Source organism: Capricornis sumatraensis, chromosome 3 (genome assembly GCF_032405125.1).
Source record: "Capricornis sumatraensis isolate serow.1 chromosome 3, serow.2, whole genome shotgun sequence".
In the NCBI taxonomy this organism is placed as follows: Eukaryota; Metazoa; Chordata; class Mammalia; order Artiodactyla; family Bovidae; genus Capricornis; species Capricornis sumatraensis.
In genome coordinates this window covers 20,560,821-20,582,595 of record NC_091071.1, presented here as the reverse complement: position 1 = coordinate 20,582,595, position 21,775 = coordinate 20,560,821, and the positions used below count along the sequence as shown (strand labels likewise).

The window sequence follows — 21,775 nt, the reverse complement described above, 5'->3', positions numbered from 1 at the left end:
CTTGCAATCCAGGCCGAGGACAGGGTCGGGGGTGCGCGGCGCGCGGGGGCCGAGGCTCAGGTCTGGCGGTTCCAGACTGCGGTCCCCGGTGCCGCCGCAGCGCTGCGGCTGAGAACGCTTTGCTGGGAGGCCGGCAGCCTCGGGGTGCTAATATGTAAAGCAGCTGGCGGCGCTGGGCGGGGCCTGGATGCGATGCAAATGAGGGAGGCGGGGTCTGGCCGGGGCTCCGCCCCCCTCCCCCGCAGCTGGGGCCAGCGGTGCCAAGCGCAGCTGGACGAACAGCGGCAGCTGGGCGAGTGACAGCTCCAGCTCCGCGCGCCGCGGCCGCCAGAGCCGGCGCAGAGGAAGCGCCCGCGGCCCCGGGCGCCTGAGCGGCCGCCTCCTTCCGCGCCTCCCGGGCCCGCAGCCCGCGGTCCCGCGGCCCCGGACCGGCACTTCTCGGGCTCCGGCTCCCCGCGCGCAAGATGGCTGACCCGGCCGCGGGGCCGCCGCCGAGCGAGGGCGAGGAGAGCACCGTGCGCTTCGCCCGCAAAGGCGCCCTCCGGCAGAAGAACGTGCACGAGGTGAAGAACCACAAATTCACCGCCCGCTTCTTCAAGCAGCCCACCTTCTGCAGCCACTGCACCGACTTCATCTGGTGAGAGCGCGCCGGCGCAGGGCACCTTCTCGGGGCCCCGAGGGCAGCGCCGCGCGCGCGGGGACCCTTGTCCGCGCCCCCCCTCCGCCCTGCGCCTCTGAGGGAGGAGAAGCCCCGCATCCCCGGAGCTCCCCGCTGCGGACCCTTCTGCCCTGGACTGCCGGGTGGACGGGTCCTGCGGCTTCCCGCTCCCCCCGGTCCCAGACGGCCGACCGCGGGGTGCCTCCTGCCCTGTCTCCCTCCCAGCCGCCTCGGAGCGCCCTGGGGCCGCGGCGCGGACGGCTGTCCCTCCCCGGGAGGGCAGCGTCTCTAGTGCCCTTTCGCACGGGGTTCCCTGTCCCTCCGCCTCCTTCCGGGCTCGAGGCACCCTCACTCCCCTTCCCTCCTTTCCGGGGGCAGCGCCCTGAGTGTCCTCTCTCTAGCTCCCTGCGGGCACAGGGCATCCTTTCCTCCTCCTCCGTGTCTCCGAGGGCAGCGCCCTGTGTTATCTCTTTACTGCCCCTTCCCGCGGGCCTGGGTTCTCCTATCCACTCCTCTGTTTCCCGGTGCACATCACTGCGGGAACCCTCCGGTTCCCGGTCCCTCTGGACATGGGGAGTCCTCTCTTCCTCCCTGTCCTCCGAGGAACACCACCGCCGCGGGGGCTCTGCCAGTCTCCCTCCCGATGCGTCTTTTTCTTTTCTCTTTCTCCGAGGGTACGCGGGCATCTCTGTGGGCAGATCTCCTGCCTGCCCTCCGCCCCCACCACGACGGAAACGCTCCCCCCACCCCGCCACCGGGTGGTCGCAACCTCCTCTCTTCTGCCTTTTGAGGGGAGATGGAGGTTACCGCTGAACTCCTACCTTCCCCCTCCCCCTGAAAGGCGGAAGCCTCTTGGGCACCCGCCTGTGGCTGGGAGGTTGCACCTGGGCCAGAGGGGCAGGGGAAGTGGGGTGACTCTGCGGGGGAACTAACCGGCGGCTGGGCCCCTCGGCTGTCTGACATGCCTCCTTCTGCCTTTGCAGGGGCTTCGGAAAGCAAGGATTCCAGTGCCAAGGTAGGCTGTGGGGTTCTGGCCCATTTGTGCAAAGAGAAGGTAAAAAAAGACTTCCTAGAAGGGACTGAATTAGGCAGAGTGAAGGCACCACGGCTGTCAGAGTGACCTCCCAAACTAGAAATTCATCACCACAGAAAGGTCTTATTAATACAAGGGGTGCTGTATGTGGGGCAGAGATGCTCCATCCAGGAAGGGCTGGTGGGGCTGAGAGGCCTAGCTGGCCGAGGAAGTGTATCCACCCTTTCTCCCTTCTGCAGTTATCTGAAGAGTGAACCTGTCCTGCCTGGTCAGTTCGCCAGATAAGTGTGCACCTGAGTGCTAAGTCGCTTCAGTCGTGTCCAACTCCTTGCGACTCCATGGACTGTACCCCACCAGGCTCCTCTGTCCATGGGATTCTCCAGGCAAGAACACTGGAGTGGGTTGCCTCCAGGGGATCTTCCCCACCCAAGGATCGAACCTGTGTCCCTTACCTTTCCTGCATTGGCAGGCAGGTTCTTGACCACTGGCGCCACCTGGGAAACCCTTCCCCACTGATTCCTGCTCTTATGCCTTTCCACATCCCTTGCCTCACGGAGGTCTCTACAGGTGGCTTCTGCCTCTGCAGATGGTATATCCCCTAGAAAGGCTACTGTGATTGTCCCCTGGGCCTCTGGCCTCTCTGAAGAAGTGGTTCCAGATGGAGTACTTCTCAGATCCTGGTTTAAATTGCCCTTTCTCTCTTTCAGCTAGGTACAGGAAGACTCCAAGTGATTGGTTACCTGGGTCCTTGCATCAGGCCTGAGATCCTTGACCCTAGCCAGGGATGCCCAGCCTAGGGGTGACTCGGCTGTTGCTGGCTGCAGATTCTCTCTCCAGATGCCAAGTCACCTGTAGTCTTGTTTAGCCCTTAGGGTGTCAAACATTTTTTTAATTTGATGTCAACATTGTAGAACTGAAGATTTCACAAACGTATCTGACTTTGCAGCTTCAAGTTTGCTGACTGTTGGTCCCACTTTCTTTTTAGAGCTACCATTTGGAGCTGAGAGCAGCTGTTTTCATAGGCAGGGTGCAGATTCACCATTGTGTCTCAATCGATCATGACCGGGCCTGCTTCACCCAGTTTTGGCCCCTGTAAGGCATTCGAGTTTCAACCTCTGGTCTGCAAAGTTATGGCTGAGTTTGGTGAGAAATGTCACATTTCTGGGGAATGTCTTAGGGACAAGACAGATGAGCAGGGCAGAGATCAGGGGAAGAAAGCATTTGAATATTAAAGAGTCTGACATGTGACTTAGCACTGACTGACAGTTCAGTTGTAGCACCTCCACCCTCCAGAGAAAGTGAAGTGATCCCTGGTGAGTGTGGGTGGCATTGTCAGTTGTACAGAATGCTTGCAGTGTGGCACTGCTTTCTTCTGAGACTTGTGTGTCCTCTAACCTGAGATCTGAGCAGAGCCCACTTAGTTGGTGAGTGTCATAGACCCCCATCCCCCTCTTCCTTTACCAGGATTTGGAGCCCCAGTTTTACACACTGCATGAGAGGATTTCCCACATCCCTTTAAATGGCAACATTTTGGTCCTGGTGCAAACTGTTGGATTGTTCTCTAGAACGTTAACCCCTCAGGCAAGAATGCCAGTGGTATCTTAGCCCAGGAACACGTAGATCTTTGAGGTTACCTCCCACTTTCATGAATCAGTTTCTGTCTTTGTGGCTTGCTGAGGTCTGGGGTGATTTTTGAACATTTTTATGCTGCTTTTCCGTCCCACCTGCTCTGCAGTTATTAATGGTGGGAACGTTGCTTGCAACATGCAGGTAATGAGACATCTGAAGCGGGAGATCATTTTATTCAAAGAAGGAACGGTGGTCACCATTTTCTGGTGCAGCTGTTAAGGCAGAAATAAAGTTTCTAATGAAATATGGCAGCTTAAGAGGTCGCTATGCTTAATTTTTTTAAATCGCTTTTCTTTATCTCCTCTCCAGGCAATGTAGGGTAGTGGGCAGGAGAAGGCAATGGCAACCCGCTCCAGTACTCTTGCCTGGAAAATCCCATGGACGGAGAAGCCTGGTAGGCTGCAGTCCATGGGGTCGCGAAGAGTTGGACATGACTAAGCGACTTCACTTTCACTTTCATGCATTGGAGAAGGAAATGGCAACCCACTCCAGTGTTCTTGCCTGGAGAATCCCAGGGACAGGGGAGCCTGGTGGGCTGCTGTCTATGGGGTCGCACAGAGTTGGACACGACTGATGTGACTTAGTAGCAGCAGCAGCAGCAGCAGCAGGGTAGTGGGCATGTGCACAGCCTGTCAGGCTCTCACTGTGGCTTGGAATCTTGGCCTGAGACTTCACAGCTGTGTTACTTAGCCTCTTTGTACCTCAGGCTCCTCATTTATAAAATGGGTCCAGTAACAACAATACCTACTTTTAAAAATTGCTAAGTGGCTCCAAGTTGTTAACAGTATGTAAGATGCTTGGACCAGAGCTCAGCGCAGACGAAGCACTCAGAAGATATCATCTCCTAGGATTGTCTCCAAACTAACCTAGTGGTGGGGCAGCTTTGTGTAAGAGGAGACTGGGTTGCAGGGTTACTTTGCTATGAAACCAGCTGCCATTTGATAGTCAAAATCCAGCGGTGAACATGTGGTCACCTCATGTTGCTGCTTTGCTCATATATTCCAACTGGGCTGGATGGGAAGGAGCAAGAGAGGGGAAGGGCAATTTGACAGCCCTTGAAATTGAGTTGTTTGGGACTTCATGCTGAGGGATATTGAGGAAAGGGTAAGATTATCCTCTTATCCTGGGGCTCCCTTGGTGGCTCAGTCAAGAATCTGCCTGCAAGGCAGGAAACCTGGGTTTGATCCCCTGGGTCAGGAAGATCCCCTGAAGAAGGGAATGGCAACCCACTCCAGTATTCTTGCCTGGAGATTTTCAAGGACAGAGTATCCTGGTGAGCTACAGTCCATGGGGTTGCAAAGAGTTGGACATGGCTGAGCAACTAACGCTTATTTCTTACTTAAGATTGTTGTCAGATATGCTCAGAATTACCTGGGACTAATTTTGGAATCTCAGAGCTATTCCTTATTCAAGCGTTTTCAGCACTGCGTGTTTCCTCAGGGTGAATCTAATTAAAATGGGATCAGCATTGCATAGAAAATGCCTAAGGTTTTATTCTGTCACCAAAGTCAGAAGTCCAAAGGCCAGGGTCCTGTGTTCATTTCAGTTTTCCACTCTACAATCCCAGAAGTGAAAATTGTCTCATAGTTCAAGAAGGATGCTGGACTGTCCAGTCTTCACATCCTTATTTCAGCCAACGGTGGGAGGAATGGTAAAGGAAGGCGAAGGACAGACACATGTTCACTGTCCTGGAAGTTGCCTCTTATACTTCTGCCTGAATGCTATTAGCTAGAACTTAATCACATACCCGCACCCTGCTGCAAAGGAGTGTGTGGGAAATGCCATGTTAATTTCAGGTAGCCCTATTCCCAGCTAAAAGCTAGGGTGGGGGTTTTCCCATCTCAAAAACAGAAGGGACTGGGGATCCAGCCTCTGCCATTCTTGGGTAGGAGGTGTGTAGGATGATCATAAGGCAAGGAAACCACTGAGCCCCAGGCTTCATGGTGCTGCCATGGAAATTGGGGATGCTAGGATGGAAAGTCCATAAACCATGGAAAACTGTAAATTTGTGTGTGCTCAGGGAGCTGAAGAATAGATTTTCTTGCTTTTGTACAAAAATCTAGAGTGGCTGCCACATAATTTCTCCCATTTTGTTTCCACTCTCTGTATTTTCTATAAAAGCATTCTCGGTGAGGTAGTTTAAGAATGTCTCTGGTGACAGGGGACAGGAGCTGAGAATCTCTATTATGAAACTGCCTAAATTCTGAATAAGAAATAAGACCCCTCAGATAAGCAAGGCAGACTTGTCTCTGTAGCATTCTTTAGAGGAGCTGCAGACCTGCCGTTTGTGCCTTAGTTGTAATTAAGACAAGGCTTTGGGTGGAATTAGGCTTTTACCCCAAGAAGCTTTTGCAGTTTGGCAGAGAAGGAAAAAAAAATTTTTTTTAAAGGAAGTGACATCATTAGAAATAGGGAGACAATAAAATACAGAGATTTAGAATTCCTAGCATGTAGTTGGAGTCAGAAAGAACTGGGTTTGAATCTATGCTCTGCCACCTACAACAGTGTGAAATCAGGCAAGTCTTCCATATGTCGTGGCCTCAGTTTGCTTAGCTGTGAAATGGGCTGATGGTACCTACCTTATAGGGTTATGGTGAAAAGTAATGAAGTGGTACAAGAGAAATATCACTGTCAATAATTCGAAGTTAGATGATAATTATTACTTATTTAGCTGTAGGGAACTGTGTCAGAAGGGGACAGAGTTAATTCAGAAACTCATTAAATGACTATGTGACTTTCATGTATTTAGGTGGGTTTTCTTCTTAGGTATGTTTCTTTGTAGACTTCAGGTGACACCAGTGAGTCTGGCCCCAGACAGCCAGCTTGCTTAGATTATATTTTCTCACCCTTCTTGTGAGAAAAATCTAAACTTGCCATGGACTCGCGAGAAAAACCCCACTGCACTAATTTTCTGACTATGAAAACCTAGCATTGATGATTATAATGAATAAACCAGCTGTTCCCTTTCCTGCATAGATTAGAAAACATGTTTTTAAGCCTTCTTTTTTAAGTTTTATTTTTTATTGAAGTACAGATGATGTACAGTGTTGTGCAAATCTCTGCTGTAAAGTGACTCAGTTACACACATATAGACATTCTTTTTTAAATATTCTTTTCCATTATAGTTTATCACAGGATATTGAATATAGTTCCCTTTGCTTTTTTAAAACCTTATAATAAGACATTATTCTTAAAAATCCCCAAAGTATTTCATGAATCCAGTCATTGCTGGTTTCATCAACATTGACTTTATAGGATTCAAGTTTATTTTAGTCTGTAGTTAGCACATAGAAATTAGAATATGTACTTTTTAAAAACAACAAAGATGAATCAAACGTTCATTTTATTTTTGGCATATTTTGTCCCTAGGAACTTATGATATTTTCAATTTCACATTGAACTTTCTCAGTAAAATCATTAATAGGGCCCCCCTATTTTTGGCCATGCTATGCAGCACGTGGGATCCTTAGGTCCCTGACCAGGGATTGAACATGCACCCCCTGGATTGGAAGCATGGAGTTTTAACCGCTGGGCCACCAGGGAAGTACCAAGACGGCCTTTTTTGTGTGTACAGTCACATGTCAGGCTACAGGTTACTGGAGCCTCTATTATTCCACTTCTCTCCCTTCCCAGGGGCAGATCCCAGAGGCCTGTGAGTGAGACTCCGCTTATCTCTTGGCTTCTTCTGAGTGTGTTCTAGGGGTCCCAGGTGGATAAAAGGCACGGGCTTTTAGAATTTGTGTTTGTTGGTTTGACTTTTAATTTTTTTCCACCTGAAATGGGATTTGGGGCTCAAAGTCCCAAATGAAGTAAAAAATTTTAAGGGCAGATTAACGTTGAATCTGAACAAGAAGAAAGGTTGATTTGTTGAAAATTCAGCAGCTGATTCATTTTGAGCTGTAGAGCACTCAGGGAGAGCTTGAAGCTTGGTCACTGGGCAACAGAATGCCTTTCTAAGTAAATATGGAAAATATGACCTTTGAAAATCTAGTTGATATGATATACCGGTTATTAGAAACTCATTAAAAAATATATTATTTCTGAGTACCAGTGATACTCCAAGTACTGCCCGGAAGCAGATGTAGCATGCTTATGGTGTATTTGGGTCAGTAAAGAAAAAGATTCAGAGAACTTAACTGGTCAAAAGATAAATTGAAGGTTTGAAAATAATTTCTACATGTTCTTGCTGTTGGGGTCTCTTTCCTCTGCCTCTGTCTCTTTCTCCCTATCTTTTTGTTTCTATCTCTGTCTCTCTCTACACATGCACACAGGTACACACACATGTGCATATACACATAAATAGACCAGTATATCACAATTTTGATAACATGCATCTCCTTTGGATGCTTTTCAGCTACAAGTAGTTAAATTATTAAGTACAATTTTAATCCTCTGGTCTTTTGTCTTTGCAGTCCAATTAATTCCTGGGTTGGAGAGGGGAACCAGCTGAGAATTTCATTATCTGTGGCTGATGTTTTCAAAAGTTTGGTCCCTTATCATTCTTGGCATTTGATCTAATTGCAAGGATTCTTTGACTTCACTCATCCCGTGTCTCCATTGAAATTGTATAATGCTTCGCAGAAAGTTCTGTTGGATAGAGCTGCCTTAGACCCTAGCAATAGGTTTCACAGTAATCCTAATGTGAGCAGACTCTGGGAGATGGGGATGGACAGGGAAGCCTGGCGTGCTGCAGTCCCTGGGGTCACAAAGAGTCAGATGTGTCTGAGCAACTGAACAGCAAATGTGAGCGCATTTAACTTAACTTTGTCAACTCCTAACTGTTAATATGAAATACCAAATTTAAGATTAAATTTAAAAGAAAAGAGGACATAAAAACTGACAAAAGATAAGAAAATGGATAAAATTAGAAAAGAGGCAGGTGAGAAGGGGATTTGGTGATGAGGTGGGAAGGAGGCCCTGCTTACCACTTGGTCCAGCACTTACTTATGTTCTAAAGACACATACCAGAAACAGATGAGGCCTCACTGGTCCCCATCAGAATGGATCCAGAGAGACCCCAGGGAAATAGCAACCTTGTGTCCTTCTCATCTTTCTTTTTTAGACACTTATCTTTATGGGGGGGGGGATTGTTTGAAACACACATGGTTAAAAAATAAAGTAGTACAAAAGTAAAAAAAAAATTGTGTGATAGACTGTTGACCTTTTAATAGCATATACAAAATCCAGAGTGTTTACAGGTGGCATTTGGCAGTGTGATGAATGCTTGGAAATCTGGTGGGAAATTTGTCTGTTTACCACATCCATCCATTTATCCATCCATCCAGCCATCCTTCCTTCTTTCCAAAAAGTATTCACTCATTAAACTCCGTGTGTCAGGAATTATGTTAGATGGCAGGAGCACAATGGTGAATGAGATTGAGAAGATTCTTATTGTCTTGGGGCTTCCAGTGTAATGGGAGAGATAAGACACTCTGTCGATACAAATCATTGCAGCAATATTTAATTTCACTCTTGTTAGAAAAACGTATCATATATTAATGCATACATGTGGTGTCTAGAAAAACGGTAAAGATGAACCTGTTTCCAGGGCAGGAATAGAGATACAGATGAAAGAACAAACATGTGGGCAAAGAGGAGGGGAAAGGAGAGGGCGGGACAACTTGGGAGACTGACTGGCTTATATGCACTGCTTTGCGTAAAATAGCTAGCGGGAACCTGCTGGAAAGGACAGGAAGTGCAGCACGGTGCTCTGTGAAGACCTAGAGGGCTGACACGGGGGTGGGTGGGAGGGAGGTCCAGAGGGAGGGGATCTGTGTCTACATATAGCTGCTTCCACACTGCGTCCACACTTCATTGTGCAGCAGAAACTAACACACCATTGCAAAGCAATTATACTCCAATAAAAAACTTCTCTCTTGTTAAGGACTCTGAAGGGGATGTTCAGTGTGCTGTGTGGGCGTGCAGGGGATGCTAACCTATGTAACAGTTGGGATGGAGTCAGGGAATTAAAAATCAAAACAACTTCTCATTCTTTGAGGTAATCTGAGAAAGTCTGAGTTGTCAAGGAACTGGAGCTAAAAAAAATCTGTATTGTGAAGCTGCTCATATCCTAGATAAAGATACACAGGAGGTCTTATCTCTGTGACATTCTGTGGAGACGCCCTGAATCTATTTGTGCCGTGGTTGCAAGTACGGTGAATATTGAGTAGAATTAGACAATCACGTTAAGATGGCTTCTCTCTCAGTTTGACAGACAGAGAACGTTGTCTCCTCTTAGCTAATAACTCAGGTGATGAGCTGGCTTCCTTTGTGTTCAGGGATTGCCGTTTGAGGTTGTTCTAAAGGAGAAAAATCACCATTTCAGAGATGGAGGGGCAAGTCTGAGGCAACAGACTGAGAACAGAGCAATTATACGTGTGTGTGTGTGTGTGTGTGTACACACAGAGATTCTTTCCAGTTCATTACAAGATAGAGAAGTGTGCGACTGAGTCGCTCTGCTGTACACCAGAAACTAACTGAACATTGGAAATCAACTATGTTTCAATTAAAGAGAGAGAGAGCAAGCAAAAGCTATCAGTGAAAGACATTGGTGCGCTAAAAGCCAGTTTTCAGGGGCACAAGATTACTTGCATTTGCTGCTGAATACCTTCCTCACCCTGGGTCCATGACTGGTTTCCCATTGCTGCTTCGTCCCATTGGCTTGGACGGTGTGTTTTCTCTTGTTGGGAAGATAATTTTTAAGTAATTTCACAAAAAGCAGCATTGACTCACATGTAGAGGAAGATCCTTTGTCGGTTCTCTTTCCATCTTTCTGATTGCTTCAAGAAGAAAGTCTCAGTCTCTCTCATACAAATCTGAGTCCTTTGCAAGTGTTTTTTTTTTTTAAATAAAGGGGCTACAGGGAATTATAGAAACATACAGGTGTATTAGTTTCTACCTGTAATCCACTTTTAACTAATGTTGAGCCTCATGCTGTTCTACCTCTGGGCCTCATTTCTTACTGGCTCTTCCTCCTTGTGAGTCAGGAAGGGGGGGTTTCAGTGTCTTCCCAGAAATGTTTGGTGTTGCAGGGAAGCTGTGTTGCACAGAATTGAAAGGCACAGCAGTTCAGACTGTGACAGTGTCTGGAAGAGATGATAGCCTTTATTCAGGATGATAGCCTTTATTAATGTTACTGTTGTTATCGTTGCCGTTGTTGCTACCTTTTCTTTTTTACTTTCTTTCTTTAATTTTTAAATAAGGGTATAGTGGTTTTATGGGGCTTCCCAGGTGGCACTAGTGGTAAAGAACCCACCTGCCAATGCAGGAGACATGAGATGCGGATTCAGTCCCTGAGTTGGGGAGATGCCCTGGAGGAGGAAATGGCAACTCACTCCAATATTCTTACATGGAGACTCCCATGGACAGAGGGGGCCTGGCAAGCTACGGTCGGTATGATTGGCAAGAGTCGGACAATGACTGAAGTGACTTAGCGTACACACATGGTCGCTTTATAGTGTTGTGTTGCTTTCTGCTGTACAACAGACAGAATCAGCTGTGTGTGTGTGTGTGTGTGTGTGTGTGTGTGTGTGTGTATCCTCTCCCTTTTAGACCTCCCTCCCACCCTCTTCCCCATCCCGCCCCTCTAGGTCATCACAGAGCAGCCAGCTGAGTTCCCTGTGCTATATTGCACGTTGCCCCTAGCTATCTATTTTACACACGGTAGTGTATATATGTCAGCCCTAGTAATTGTCCTTTGCTTGCTTGTTTATGTCTTTTGGATGTCTCTTTCCCCTGTAGCCCATACACAAAAATTTGTCTTACTGGGTCATAAGGGGAACTTTGATCCAGACTAGGAGGGTTCTGATCCTCCTTATTGAGTCTTGGCATTCGCTTAGTAAACAGAAATTAACTTTGCTCAACAGTAACAATGTTCCTAGGGGAAATTCTAGACTCTTCTTTCACCTTGCCACTGCCCAGTTAACCAAACTTTGGGTCTCTAGATAGGCAGTGAAAATTGGACTTGCTAGTGAAGGCTCAGAAATCAAACAGACACAATTTCCTATCCTGGCTTTGTCTTTCCATGGCCTTGTGACCCTGGGCTGGTGAAATATGATCCTGCCTTTATACACCTATCCTGATGGCTCAGTTGGTAAAGAGTTCACCTGCAATGCAGGAGACCCTGGTTCAGTTCCTGGATCAGGAAGATCTGCTGGAGCAGGGATAGGCTACCCACTCCAGTATTCTTGGGCTTCCCTTGTGGGTCAGCTGGTAAAGAATCCACCTGCAATGTGGGAGACCTGGGTTTGATCCCTGGATTGGGAAGATCCCCTGCAGAAGGGAAAGGCTGCCCACTCCAGAATTCTGGCCTGGAGAATTCCATGGACTGTATACTCCATAGGGTTGCAGAGAGTCGGAAAAGACTGACTTTCACTTTCACTTTCACACCTATCCATCTACCCATTCACCCACCAATCCATTCGTCTATCCACCCAGCTGTTTTTCCATTCCATCCTCCATCCATCTATCCATCCAGCCATTTCCCCATCCATCTGTCCATCTGTCCATTCATTCAGTAGATATTTATTGAGTGCCTTCCGTGGGTACTGTGCTGGGAACTAAAACTAAAGGAGCAGTAAAGGAGCCAGAGCCGCTGCCCTCAGGGACGTTTCTTAGAAGAACAGCAATTAAGTAACTTAGAAGAAATACATTGTATAATATCAGGTTGCACTATGGGCTTTGGAAAGAAAGAAGACACTGTGCTTGCCCTTGAAATCTCTCTGGTCTTTGGAGGGGAGAGGAGAACAGCAGGACCAGTTACTTCCGGTACATAAATGTGAAGTATTACACCAAGGGTGTGAAAAGGCTTTGAATGACATCCATACTCCTGGGAGGAGAGGAGAAGATTCCACACTGGAGCTGACATTTGGGAACAATCTTCCAGCAGGAGTGGGAGTTCCCAGATTGACAGGGGTTTGGGGGCTAGGGTGGGTGTTTTGGGCAGAGGAGAGCAACGGTAAGCCCTGGAAGAGTGAACAGGGCTCCTGCGGGAACAGGAAGTGGGGGGTGTGTGTGCAGGAGGAGCTGGTGGGAGGGCAGCGTCATGTGGGGGGCTGGGGGGGGGTGTCTGGACCTTGTGAGGGAGCATAGTGACTAGGAAGTGACTGTTGTCATTGCTGTAGAGTGGGATGTGTGGGGGTGAGTGAGATGGCCAAATGTTCAAAAAAGAGAATGAGATGTATTCTGAAACCGTAATTGCTGTGACTCAGTTCCTGAAATTCCAGGCTGGTGGGGTTGGAGGTCAGATAAGAGAAACTGAAATGACCATTTAGAAGCAGTGCTGGTGTTGATGGGTGGGGGTGTGTGTGTGGGGGGGTTGTTCCCAGAGCGTGGAGGGGCTGCTGCTATTTTTCACATCCTAAAGAGACATTTGGATTTTCGTGTCAGTCATATTGATGATTCTATTTTGGGAGGTGGTTACTGGGTTATTTTTATGGTTCTAACAATAGGGATATCACTCTTCACTGCATCTTTAATCATAGAAGGCCACAGAATGATGTTGTCTCTAGAAGGAATCCTCCTACTCCTTTTCTCCTTCTCTCCTGTTCTCACGCACCCAGCTCGTGTTTATTGAGCACATGTTCCACTGGAGATAAAGGATTTGTGCTTTGGAGACAGGATGGCGTCGATGTAAATTTTGGCTTCTTTTTTTTTCTGCCGGGTGGCACATGCGATCTCAGTTCTCCACCCAGGGATGGAACCCATGCCCCCTGCATTGGAAGCACAGAGACTTAACCACTGGGAAGTTCCTAAGTCTTGGCTTCTTATAGTGGGCTTCCCAGGTGGCCCAGTGGTAAAGAATCTGCCTGGCAATGCAGGAGATGCAAGAGATGCAGCTTTGATCCCTGGGGTTGGAAAGATCACCTGGAGTAGGAAATGGCAACCCGCTTTTACCTGGACAATTCCACAGACAGGGAAGCTGGCAGGCTACAGTCCATGGGGTCGCAAAGAGTTGGACACGACGGAGCGAATGAGTACACACATATGGGACCTTGATCATGTTGCTGAAGCTCTTTGAGCTTTTGGTTTTTTCAGAGGTCAAAGGCTGTCATTAGAACCTAGTTTATAGGACTTGTGGCCGGTGTTTCCTGAGCTCCTTGCTGATACACAGTAAGTACTTGATCAACACAGTTGATTCCATTATTTCCATGGCTGGACTCTGTCTTGTCCTGAACTCAGTTTATCATCTTGTTGGGAGGCAAGATGAATGCTCCTGAGTCAAGGACATGATGCAAGAATGAAGGTGCTTACACGTCATGGTCAAGAGCACTTGGGGAAACCAACAGTGGATTTGAGGGTGGAGCCTCAGCTGCGGTCAGAGAGGCGATTTGAACGTGGCTGAGCTCAGTGCTCTCCGGGCTAGCTTCCTGGCTTTCAGTGCTTTCATTGGTGGCAAACCTCAGAATTGAAACTGAAATTGAATTGAATTGAAATCTGTGATTGCCTCACCTGCTGCCTCAATTTGAAAACATGTTGATGGCATTTCAACTTCAAATAGATTTTGGACCAGTTTCCCTTTAAAATTTGGGGGTCCCTTTAGGCTGTGGGTGGGATGTCTACCACGCCCTTTGAAGAAGACTCCTATATAATGTGGGTGAAGATAGAGGGTGAGGTCTGCAGGACTATCTCTTCTCTTGATGTGATGGGGGGGGTGCTGATTCTTATGGAATAGCCCTATTTTGAAGACCTTCCCTCCCTAAAGGTGGGGTCCATTCTTTAGAGTTTAGGCAATGTGGCAAAGGAGAATTTTGATAGTTATCTGAATTTTTTTATGTGCCTGGAAAAATGTATGGTTGGAGGTATTAATAGTTCTATCTGGGGCAACATTATTCTTTGGGAAGCAGCATTGGCATATAGGGTGGGGAAGGACCATTTTCCATTTTGGTGGCTTGCTCTTCGTTGTTCCAGGATTAAGTCAGCATCCTTAAGATTCCCTGACCAAGGATCGAACCTGTATCCCCTGCGTTACAAGATAGATTCTTAACCACTGACCCACCACAGAAGCCCCTCCGTATTCTAACTGTATGTTTATTTGACTGTTTAGTGTTTGTCTTCCCCACTAGAATATAAGCATGTGGAAGCTAGCACGGAGAGCGCTGAGCTCAGCCACGTTCAAATCGCCTCTCTGACCGCAGCTGAGGCTCCACCCTCAAATCCACTGTTGGTTTCCCTGAGTGCTCATGACATGTAAGCACCTTCATTCTTGCATCATGTCCTTGACTCGGGAGCATTCATCTTGCCTCCCAACAAGATGATAAACTGCCTTCTCTGGGCCTTCACACGCCTCTCTTTGAACCACACTGCAACTTGCATTTCGCTTTCTAGCTGAAGACCCCAGCTGGTCTTGTTCAGTATGACACAGCTCTGCCCAGCCCAGGGCTTTTGCACCTGCTCCATCTTGAGCCTGAATCGCTCTCCCCTCTCCTCTGACCCCACTACCCTCCTACTCATTGTTCAGAATTTAGTTCAGCTGAACTTCTTCAGAGAAGCCTTCCTTGATCTTCCAAATCAGGTTCTCCCCTGGTACAATCTCATAACCCCTTGTCACTTTCACATTTTCTAAGAAAAAAATAGACATTTATTTATTTAGCTGCATCAGGTTCTAGTTGCATCTTGTGTGGCCTCCCTTGCGGCACCCAAGCTTCTTTCTAGCTGTGATACATAGGGGCTCAGTAGTTGCTGTGTGTGAGCTTAGTTGCTCCACGGCATGTGGAATCTTATTAATAGTCCCCTGACCAAGGATTGAACCTGTGTCCCCTGCGTTAGAAGATAGATTCTTAACCACCGGACCACCACAGAAGCCCCTCCATATTCTAATTGTATGTTTATTTGACTGTTTAGTGTTTGTCTTCCCCACTAGAATATAAGTTTCCAGAGAGGTGGGACTCGATCTCTCACTCCCTGCTGTTCCTAGAGCACTCAGATCCATACCTGGCACATGGTGTGTACTCGTAGATAGATGCCTCTTAAATGCATGGTATGGGGAACATAAGTCCACTGAGGGAGTCATTTGATTTGGGTTTTATTTGCTGTCGCTTAATCTACAGTTTTCCTAAAGAGCGCATCACTTCCTGGTTTACAACCTCTGATCATTTTTGTTTGAACAACAACAAAAATTGTCCTCATTAAAGCCTATTGAGGAGTGATTTTCAGAAGTATGTGAATGCTTCAGTCTTAACCTCAGCTTTGGCCATCTTTCTTGGTAAAGACAAAGAGTTTCTCTGCTGAAGTCCCTGACTTTAGGACCCTGGTAGGCTAGAGTGACAATAATTTCCTTTAACAGTATATAAACTGGAAGCTACTAAAATGGCCATCAGCAGTGCACAGTGGAATACTGTACAGTGATGAGAGTGAGTAAACGCCAGCTGTATACGACATGGATGACTAGCAAAAAACGCCAGATGCACACGAGTACGTTCTGTGGAATTCCATGTACTTGAAGTGCAGGAACAGATGAAAGTAATCATCTGTAGTAATCATAGGTGATAGCAGTTCGGATGGTGATTACCTATAGGAAGACTGGTGGGGACTAAGAGGGGACACCAGGGTATGGGCGATGTTGTTTCTTGATCTGGGCACTGGTTACACGGTGGGTTCAGATTATGACCATGCATTGAGCTGCAGACTTGTACCCATCTTCTCTTATGATATTACACTTCAACAAAAACATTTAAAAAACATTGAGCTTTGGGGATTTCCTGGTGGTCTAGTGGTTAGGACTCTGCCCTTTCACTGCTGAGGACATGGGTTCAAGCCCTGGTTGGGGAAATAAGATCCCACAAGTCATGTGATGCAGCCAAAAAAAGCACAGAGCTTTAAGTCACTGAGAATCTGAGAAATGTTAGTGGGGACTTTTTCAGTTCTACACACAGAAGTGAAATCTGTAGAGGAGACAAGCACCTTCTGGAGTCAACCACAGAGGGATGGTGCCGTTTGCCTTCTTGGGGGGACATCTGCTTTTCATTTCAATGTTGCCCATCCATTGCAAACTGTAGAACAAGGAAGCCAGGGCATCCTGACAGTTTTCCCACCCAGTAATGTGGCTCTGTTATTACCAGGAGAACTTGAGCTCATAAACTACTTTTCAGGCTTGCATTTAAAACATTCTCTCTTTGCTAAGGTATTAGTCAGAGTCTGTGAAAGCTGCTGTAACAGATAAGCCCTGACACCTCTGTGGCTTGACGGGAAGCATTTATTTCTCACTCATGGCACAGATCCACTGCAGGCGATCCTGGTCAGGCAGCCTCCCTCCCAGGCGCCCAGGTCACTTGCCACTGGGCAGGAGGATGGGGAAAGGGAATATGAGAAAGCACACTCATTTCACAGCCACTTCAGCCTGGAAGGGACACGTATTGCTTCTGCTCACATTCTCTTGGCTGGAGCTTGGGCCACAGGGGTGCATCAACCTCAGGGGGTCCTGGGATGTGTCGACTAGCTCGGGAGTAAAAGCAAATGGGTGCCTGCTGAGAAACAGCGAACCCTCCTCAAGCCCCCAGAGCCGTGGTTTCCTTTGACTTCCTTGGAGCTGGTGCATTTGATTTTACCTCTAACTTGACTCCTTTAAACCTGAGAAGTGAAATGCTAGACCTCTTTATCTCATCAAACACAGGAGGGGATGTTTGGAGGAGAACACAGTCTGTTTGTGTTGCTAAGGATGAAATAAAGAGATGCTCTTTTTTTGCTTTTAGCTAGTAGAACAATCTGGTTCTTGTCAGAATTTCCAGTTTTCTAGCCAGTCAGAATTCTTGCCGCTTCTGGTTGCCAGTGGACATTGCAAACACTGTGGTTTGAGTCAGAGATGAGCTCACTCAGTTACTTCTTTGGAAAAGTCTTTTGCTCATTCGTCATCTCTCCTATGGAAGAATCCTTTGGTGGTTCTACTTTTGGATATTTGACTGGACACAATTATCTGGTGTTTAACAAACCAGTCCTTAGTGGCTTCACACCACCACCATTTTATTTAGCTCATGTTTCTGTGGGTCAGTAATTTGGGCTGGGCTCAGCTGGGCGGTCCTTCTGGTCTAGGCAAGGATTGGCTTTTTGTGTCTGGGGCCTGAGCAGGCACACCTAGACACCTGAGGGTTTTCTCGAGGTGGTCTCATCTTCAGCAGGCTGGCCTGAGCTCGGCCACATGGTGGTGGGTGCATTCCCAGTGCATGAGAAGTGGTTGCAGGGCCTCTTGAAGTTTAGGCTCAGAACTTGCACAGTGGCACTTCTCCCATATTCTCTTAGTGAAAGCAGATAACAAGCCCACCCGAGAAATAAAGGAAGAAAGAAAAGGGGAAGCGCCTCTTCCTCTTGATGGGAAAAGCCACAAAGACTGTGTGGCATTTTGGGGAACCCTACCAGGCCAGTCTCACTGGCCCTCATGGCTCCTTAGCTCCAGCACAGTGCACATCTGCCAGACTGAACTTGAATCTGTGGTGGGTCCCAAGTGAGCTTTGCTGTTGTTTAGTTGCTGCGTCGTGTCTGTCTCTGGGACCCCATGGACTGTTGTCTGCCAGGCTCCTCTGTCCATGGGATTTCCCAGGCAAGAATACTGGAGTGGGTTGCCATTTCCTTCTCCCAGGGATGTTCCAGACCCAGGGATCAAACCTGCATCTCCTGCATTGGTAGGCGGGCTCTTTACTGCTGAGCCACCAGGAAAGCCCACTCACCACTTAGACATCATAAAAGGACTCAAGTCACAGAGAAATGAAAGGGCCAAATGCTTTATGTAAAGGGCATAGCCCAGGGCTTAGTGCACACAAAGCGCTGACTGCTACCACCATCACTACTGAGTATACCACCAAATATTGTCACATTACTACCACCCGGCTCCTGCTGTGGACTTGGCACTACACTAAGTACTTAAGATCCATAACACGAGGCCTCTGCCATTGAGGAGGGAGAGACTTGAGAAGGAGACAGAAGTGAGTGAATCCGTGTCATTCCATGTGGCCCATGTGATCACAGAGCTTCAGTGGAGTGGGATGAGGACTAGGTCTTGAGTTCAGACCTCAGCCCCTCCACTGATCACATGTGAGGGCTTGGGTGCCTTTCTTAACCCCTCGAATCTCTGGTTTCCTCATCTGTGAAATGGAGGTAACAACACAGAGCCCACCTCCCAGGATGCCGTGTGGATTGAATGAGACCTGGAATGCAAAAAAACTCCTTAAATGTTAGTTCTGAAAAACAGTTCTCAAAAACATCTTTGACAAATATCCTAAAGGAACCATTTTTACTTAAATGTCCTCCTGTGACCCTGGCCAGTGTCATTGCAGCTTTGTCTTCAGAGACGGAGATTTGCAGACAGGTGGCTTATAGGAGGAGGAGCTCTTGGGAACAACGTCTGTAAGGGAGGGAGGGCAGCAGAAAAGGGAGAAGTTGAATGGCAGTGCAGTTGTTGTAATAGAGGCCGAAGCCAGTCTGGTGGCTGGAGCTGTGATGGTCCTTCAGAAATGGGACAGTGGGATCTGCACCCAGTGGGCACTGGCTGTGGGCTGCTCTTGGGGAGCTGGAATTACCCTGGGCAAGGTGGCTTGCTTCTTCTTTTTCAAATTACTTATTCACTTGAGGCTGTGCTGGGTCTTTGTTTCTGCGTGGGGTTTTCTCTAGTTGCAGCGGGTGGGGGCTACGCTCTCACTGCATCTGTGGGCTTCTCTTGTTGGAGAGCACAGGTTTCAGGCACACCGGCTCAGCAGTTGTGGAGCTTGGGCTTCGTTGCTCCACGGCATGTGGGTTCTCTCTGGACCAGGGATCGAACCCATGTCTCCTGCATTGGCAGGTGGATTCTTGACCACCAAGCCGCCAGGGAAGCCTAAGGCAGCTTTCTTCTTCAAGGGAGGAGTCCTAGGGAGGACTCTGAACCCTTGGCCTTCTGAGGGAACTAGTGCCCTGATCCTGCAGGTGTGAAGAGGGTCTAGGGGATCCTCTGTGGGGTCCACAGCCTGCTTCCAGGTGTCTCTTAGAGACATTCCAAATCCTGTCTCCTTGAGTATTAGTAACCTTGTGGTCCCTTCCCAAAACTGATTTAGTTGCCATGTAGGTTCATAGGCTGTATCTTCCAGCACTGAGATATAGAGAGCCTTAATCTAAGTAGGCTTAATCCAAGCAGGACACGGGAATGACTTGCCCATGGTCATCTAGCTACTGGGCAGAGACATGGGTTTACATGCCTCCCCTTATTTCCTGCCACCATGCTCTCCTGAGTCACAGGCGATTCCAGCTTTATTCTAAGCCTGGACTCTGTAACCTTGGTGCCTTGACCTTCACCCTTACACCTTCTTGCAGCTCCACGCTGGGAGGACTTTTCTTGAATTCCCTTAAATATGTTTCTTAGACTGTGGATCATCGCTCATTAGGGTGTCATGAAATCAATTTGGTAGGTCGTGAACACCGTGAAAAAAAAACCTTGAAAATATCAGAATGCATTACATTCACAAGTATGGTTTCATAAAACTTTTATTTCATGTGAACATTTATAGGCATGTGTGAACTGGGCCAGATATAAAATGTGTTTCTCACTGTGGGTGACGGTCAATGTGGTTTGAAAGTCATTGTGAGAAATACAGACGAGAGGTCTGGAGGCTCGTGAAATTGACTCTTGAGGTTCATGGACTGTTGAGGCTTTACTTATTTTTAGAGATGATATAAGTGCATTGTTTTCAATCCTTTAAAATTAGACGTTGTGTTCTCATCCCATCATGCTCTCCCAAGATTATTCTAATGATCCTCTTTGAGCTTTAAACATATCACTGATGAAAGTTACTTTTCCACATAGAATTCTCAGTGTGGGATAGTTTTTCTCGTTTTATAAGTGAAATTATTGGTTTTGATGGAACTGCCTGCCTGACACTTCTTGGGCGAAGTGTCCCAGTGCTGCATCAGGTGCTGGCAGAGAGCTGTCCCTCTTCAGATGGAGAACTGGTTATCCTGGGGGATAATGTGGGTTGGGGAAGAAGTGTTTTATGAACAGAATCGGCACAGGGGGAGGAAGGAGGAGGTGTTCGGGGGCCTCAAGGAGCTGCTGGGAGGTGTGGGAAGAGCATGCAGGCAAAGAGGTGGGCTGTGCCACCGGGGCGCCTCTCTGCCGAGGGCAGCCTCCAGCTGGGCCTTCCGAGCACTGGAACTCAGGCTGTGTTTCTGTTCTCTGGTGTCCTTGATAGGTAGGGGCTCAAATGACAGCTGGCCTCATTGTGTTTCCCTTTTGGCTTTCTCTGATTTGGGGCCTAAGGGCCACTTGGGGGCCAAGGCACTCCAAATGAGACCAAAAAAAAATCAGGTTCAAGAAAAAACAAAAATAAACAAATGGGACCTAATTAAAGAAAAATGGTACTGATGAACCTGTCTGCAGGGCAGCAGTGGAGATGCAGACAGAGAACAGACTTGTGGTCACAGTCGGGGAAGGAAAGAGGGACGAACTGAAAGAGTAATGTTGAAACATACCTTTATACATTACCATGTGTAAGATAGATAGCCAATGGGAATTTGCCGCACGATGGAGGGACCTCAAGGCTGGTGCTCAGTGACAACCTAGAGGGGTGGGATGGGGTGGGAAGTGGGAAGTGGGAGGGAGGTTCAAGAGGGAAGGGATATATGTATATCTGTGGCTGATTCATGTTGATGTATGGCAGAAACTAACACAATATTGTAAAGCAATTATCCTCCAATTAAAAATAATAAATTTATTTATAATAAGAAGAAAAAAATTAAGCTGGGTTAGACCTGTTCTTGCTGGAGTGTGTGTGTTCCCATGAGAGTCTCTATCAGCAGGGGAAGACTGGCCAGGGAAACTTGCATTTCCTGGCTATCTTCAAGTAAGTCTTACAAATGCTGCTGACTCACACTGACATTTACTGAGTACTTACTATGTTCCCGGCATGGTTCTAAGTGTTTTATGTGTATTAACCCTTTTACTCTGGCCACCTGATGCAAAGAGCTGACTCCTTTGAAAAGACCCTGATGCTGGGAAAGATTGAGGGCAGGAGGAGAAGGGGATGACAGAGGATGAGATGGTTGGATGGCATCACCGACTCAGTGGACACGAGTTTGAGTAAACTCCGGGAGTTGGTGATGGACAGGGAGGCCTGGCGTGCTGTGGTCCATGGGGTTGCAAAGAGTCAGACACGACTGAGTGACTGAACTGAACTGAACCCTTTAAATCTTCACAACAGCCCAGGAAAGGCTACTACTTGATTATTCCCGTTTTATGCTGAGAAAACTAGGCACAAAGTTAAAGAGTTGTTTCCAAAGTTAGAGGTTCAAACATAGATTTGAGTTCAGGACTGCATAAAAGGAGTGGAGAGGTGATGATGGTGACAGTGACGAGAAGGACGGCTCATATCTGAGGGCTTGCAATGAGCTGGAGATTTCAGACTTCATCCCTTTGATCCATCATCCCTATTATCACCTCCATTCATCGGTAAGGAAACAGGCTTAGGAAGGGTGAAGAGTTTTCCTGAGAGCCGCAGAGC

The 21,775-nt window shown here is 47.6% G+C and overlaps 1 protein-coding gene across 2 annotated transcripts in view; it reads left to right on the top strand.

Moving 5' to 3' along the window:
• The first annotated feature begins 464 nt into the window (after positions 1 to 464).
• Positions 465 to 21,775, top strand: part of PRKCB (protein kinase C beta) — a 374,584-nt gene continuing 353,273 nt past the window's right edge. For both annotated transcript variants that reach the window (XM_068969543.1, XM_068969542.1), the window contains exons 1-2: positions 465 to 637; positions 1,642 to 1,673. In XM_068969543.1, coding sequence (XP_068825644.1) covers positions 465 to 637; positions 1,642 to 1,673 — 205 coding nt within the window. The remainder of the gene's footprint in view (positions 638 to 1,641; positions 1,674 to 21,775) is intronic.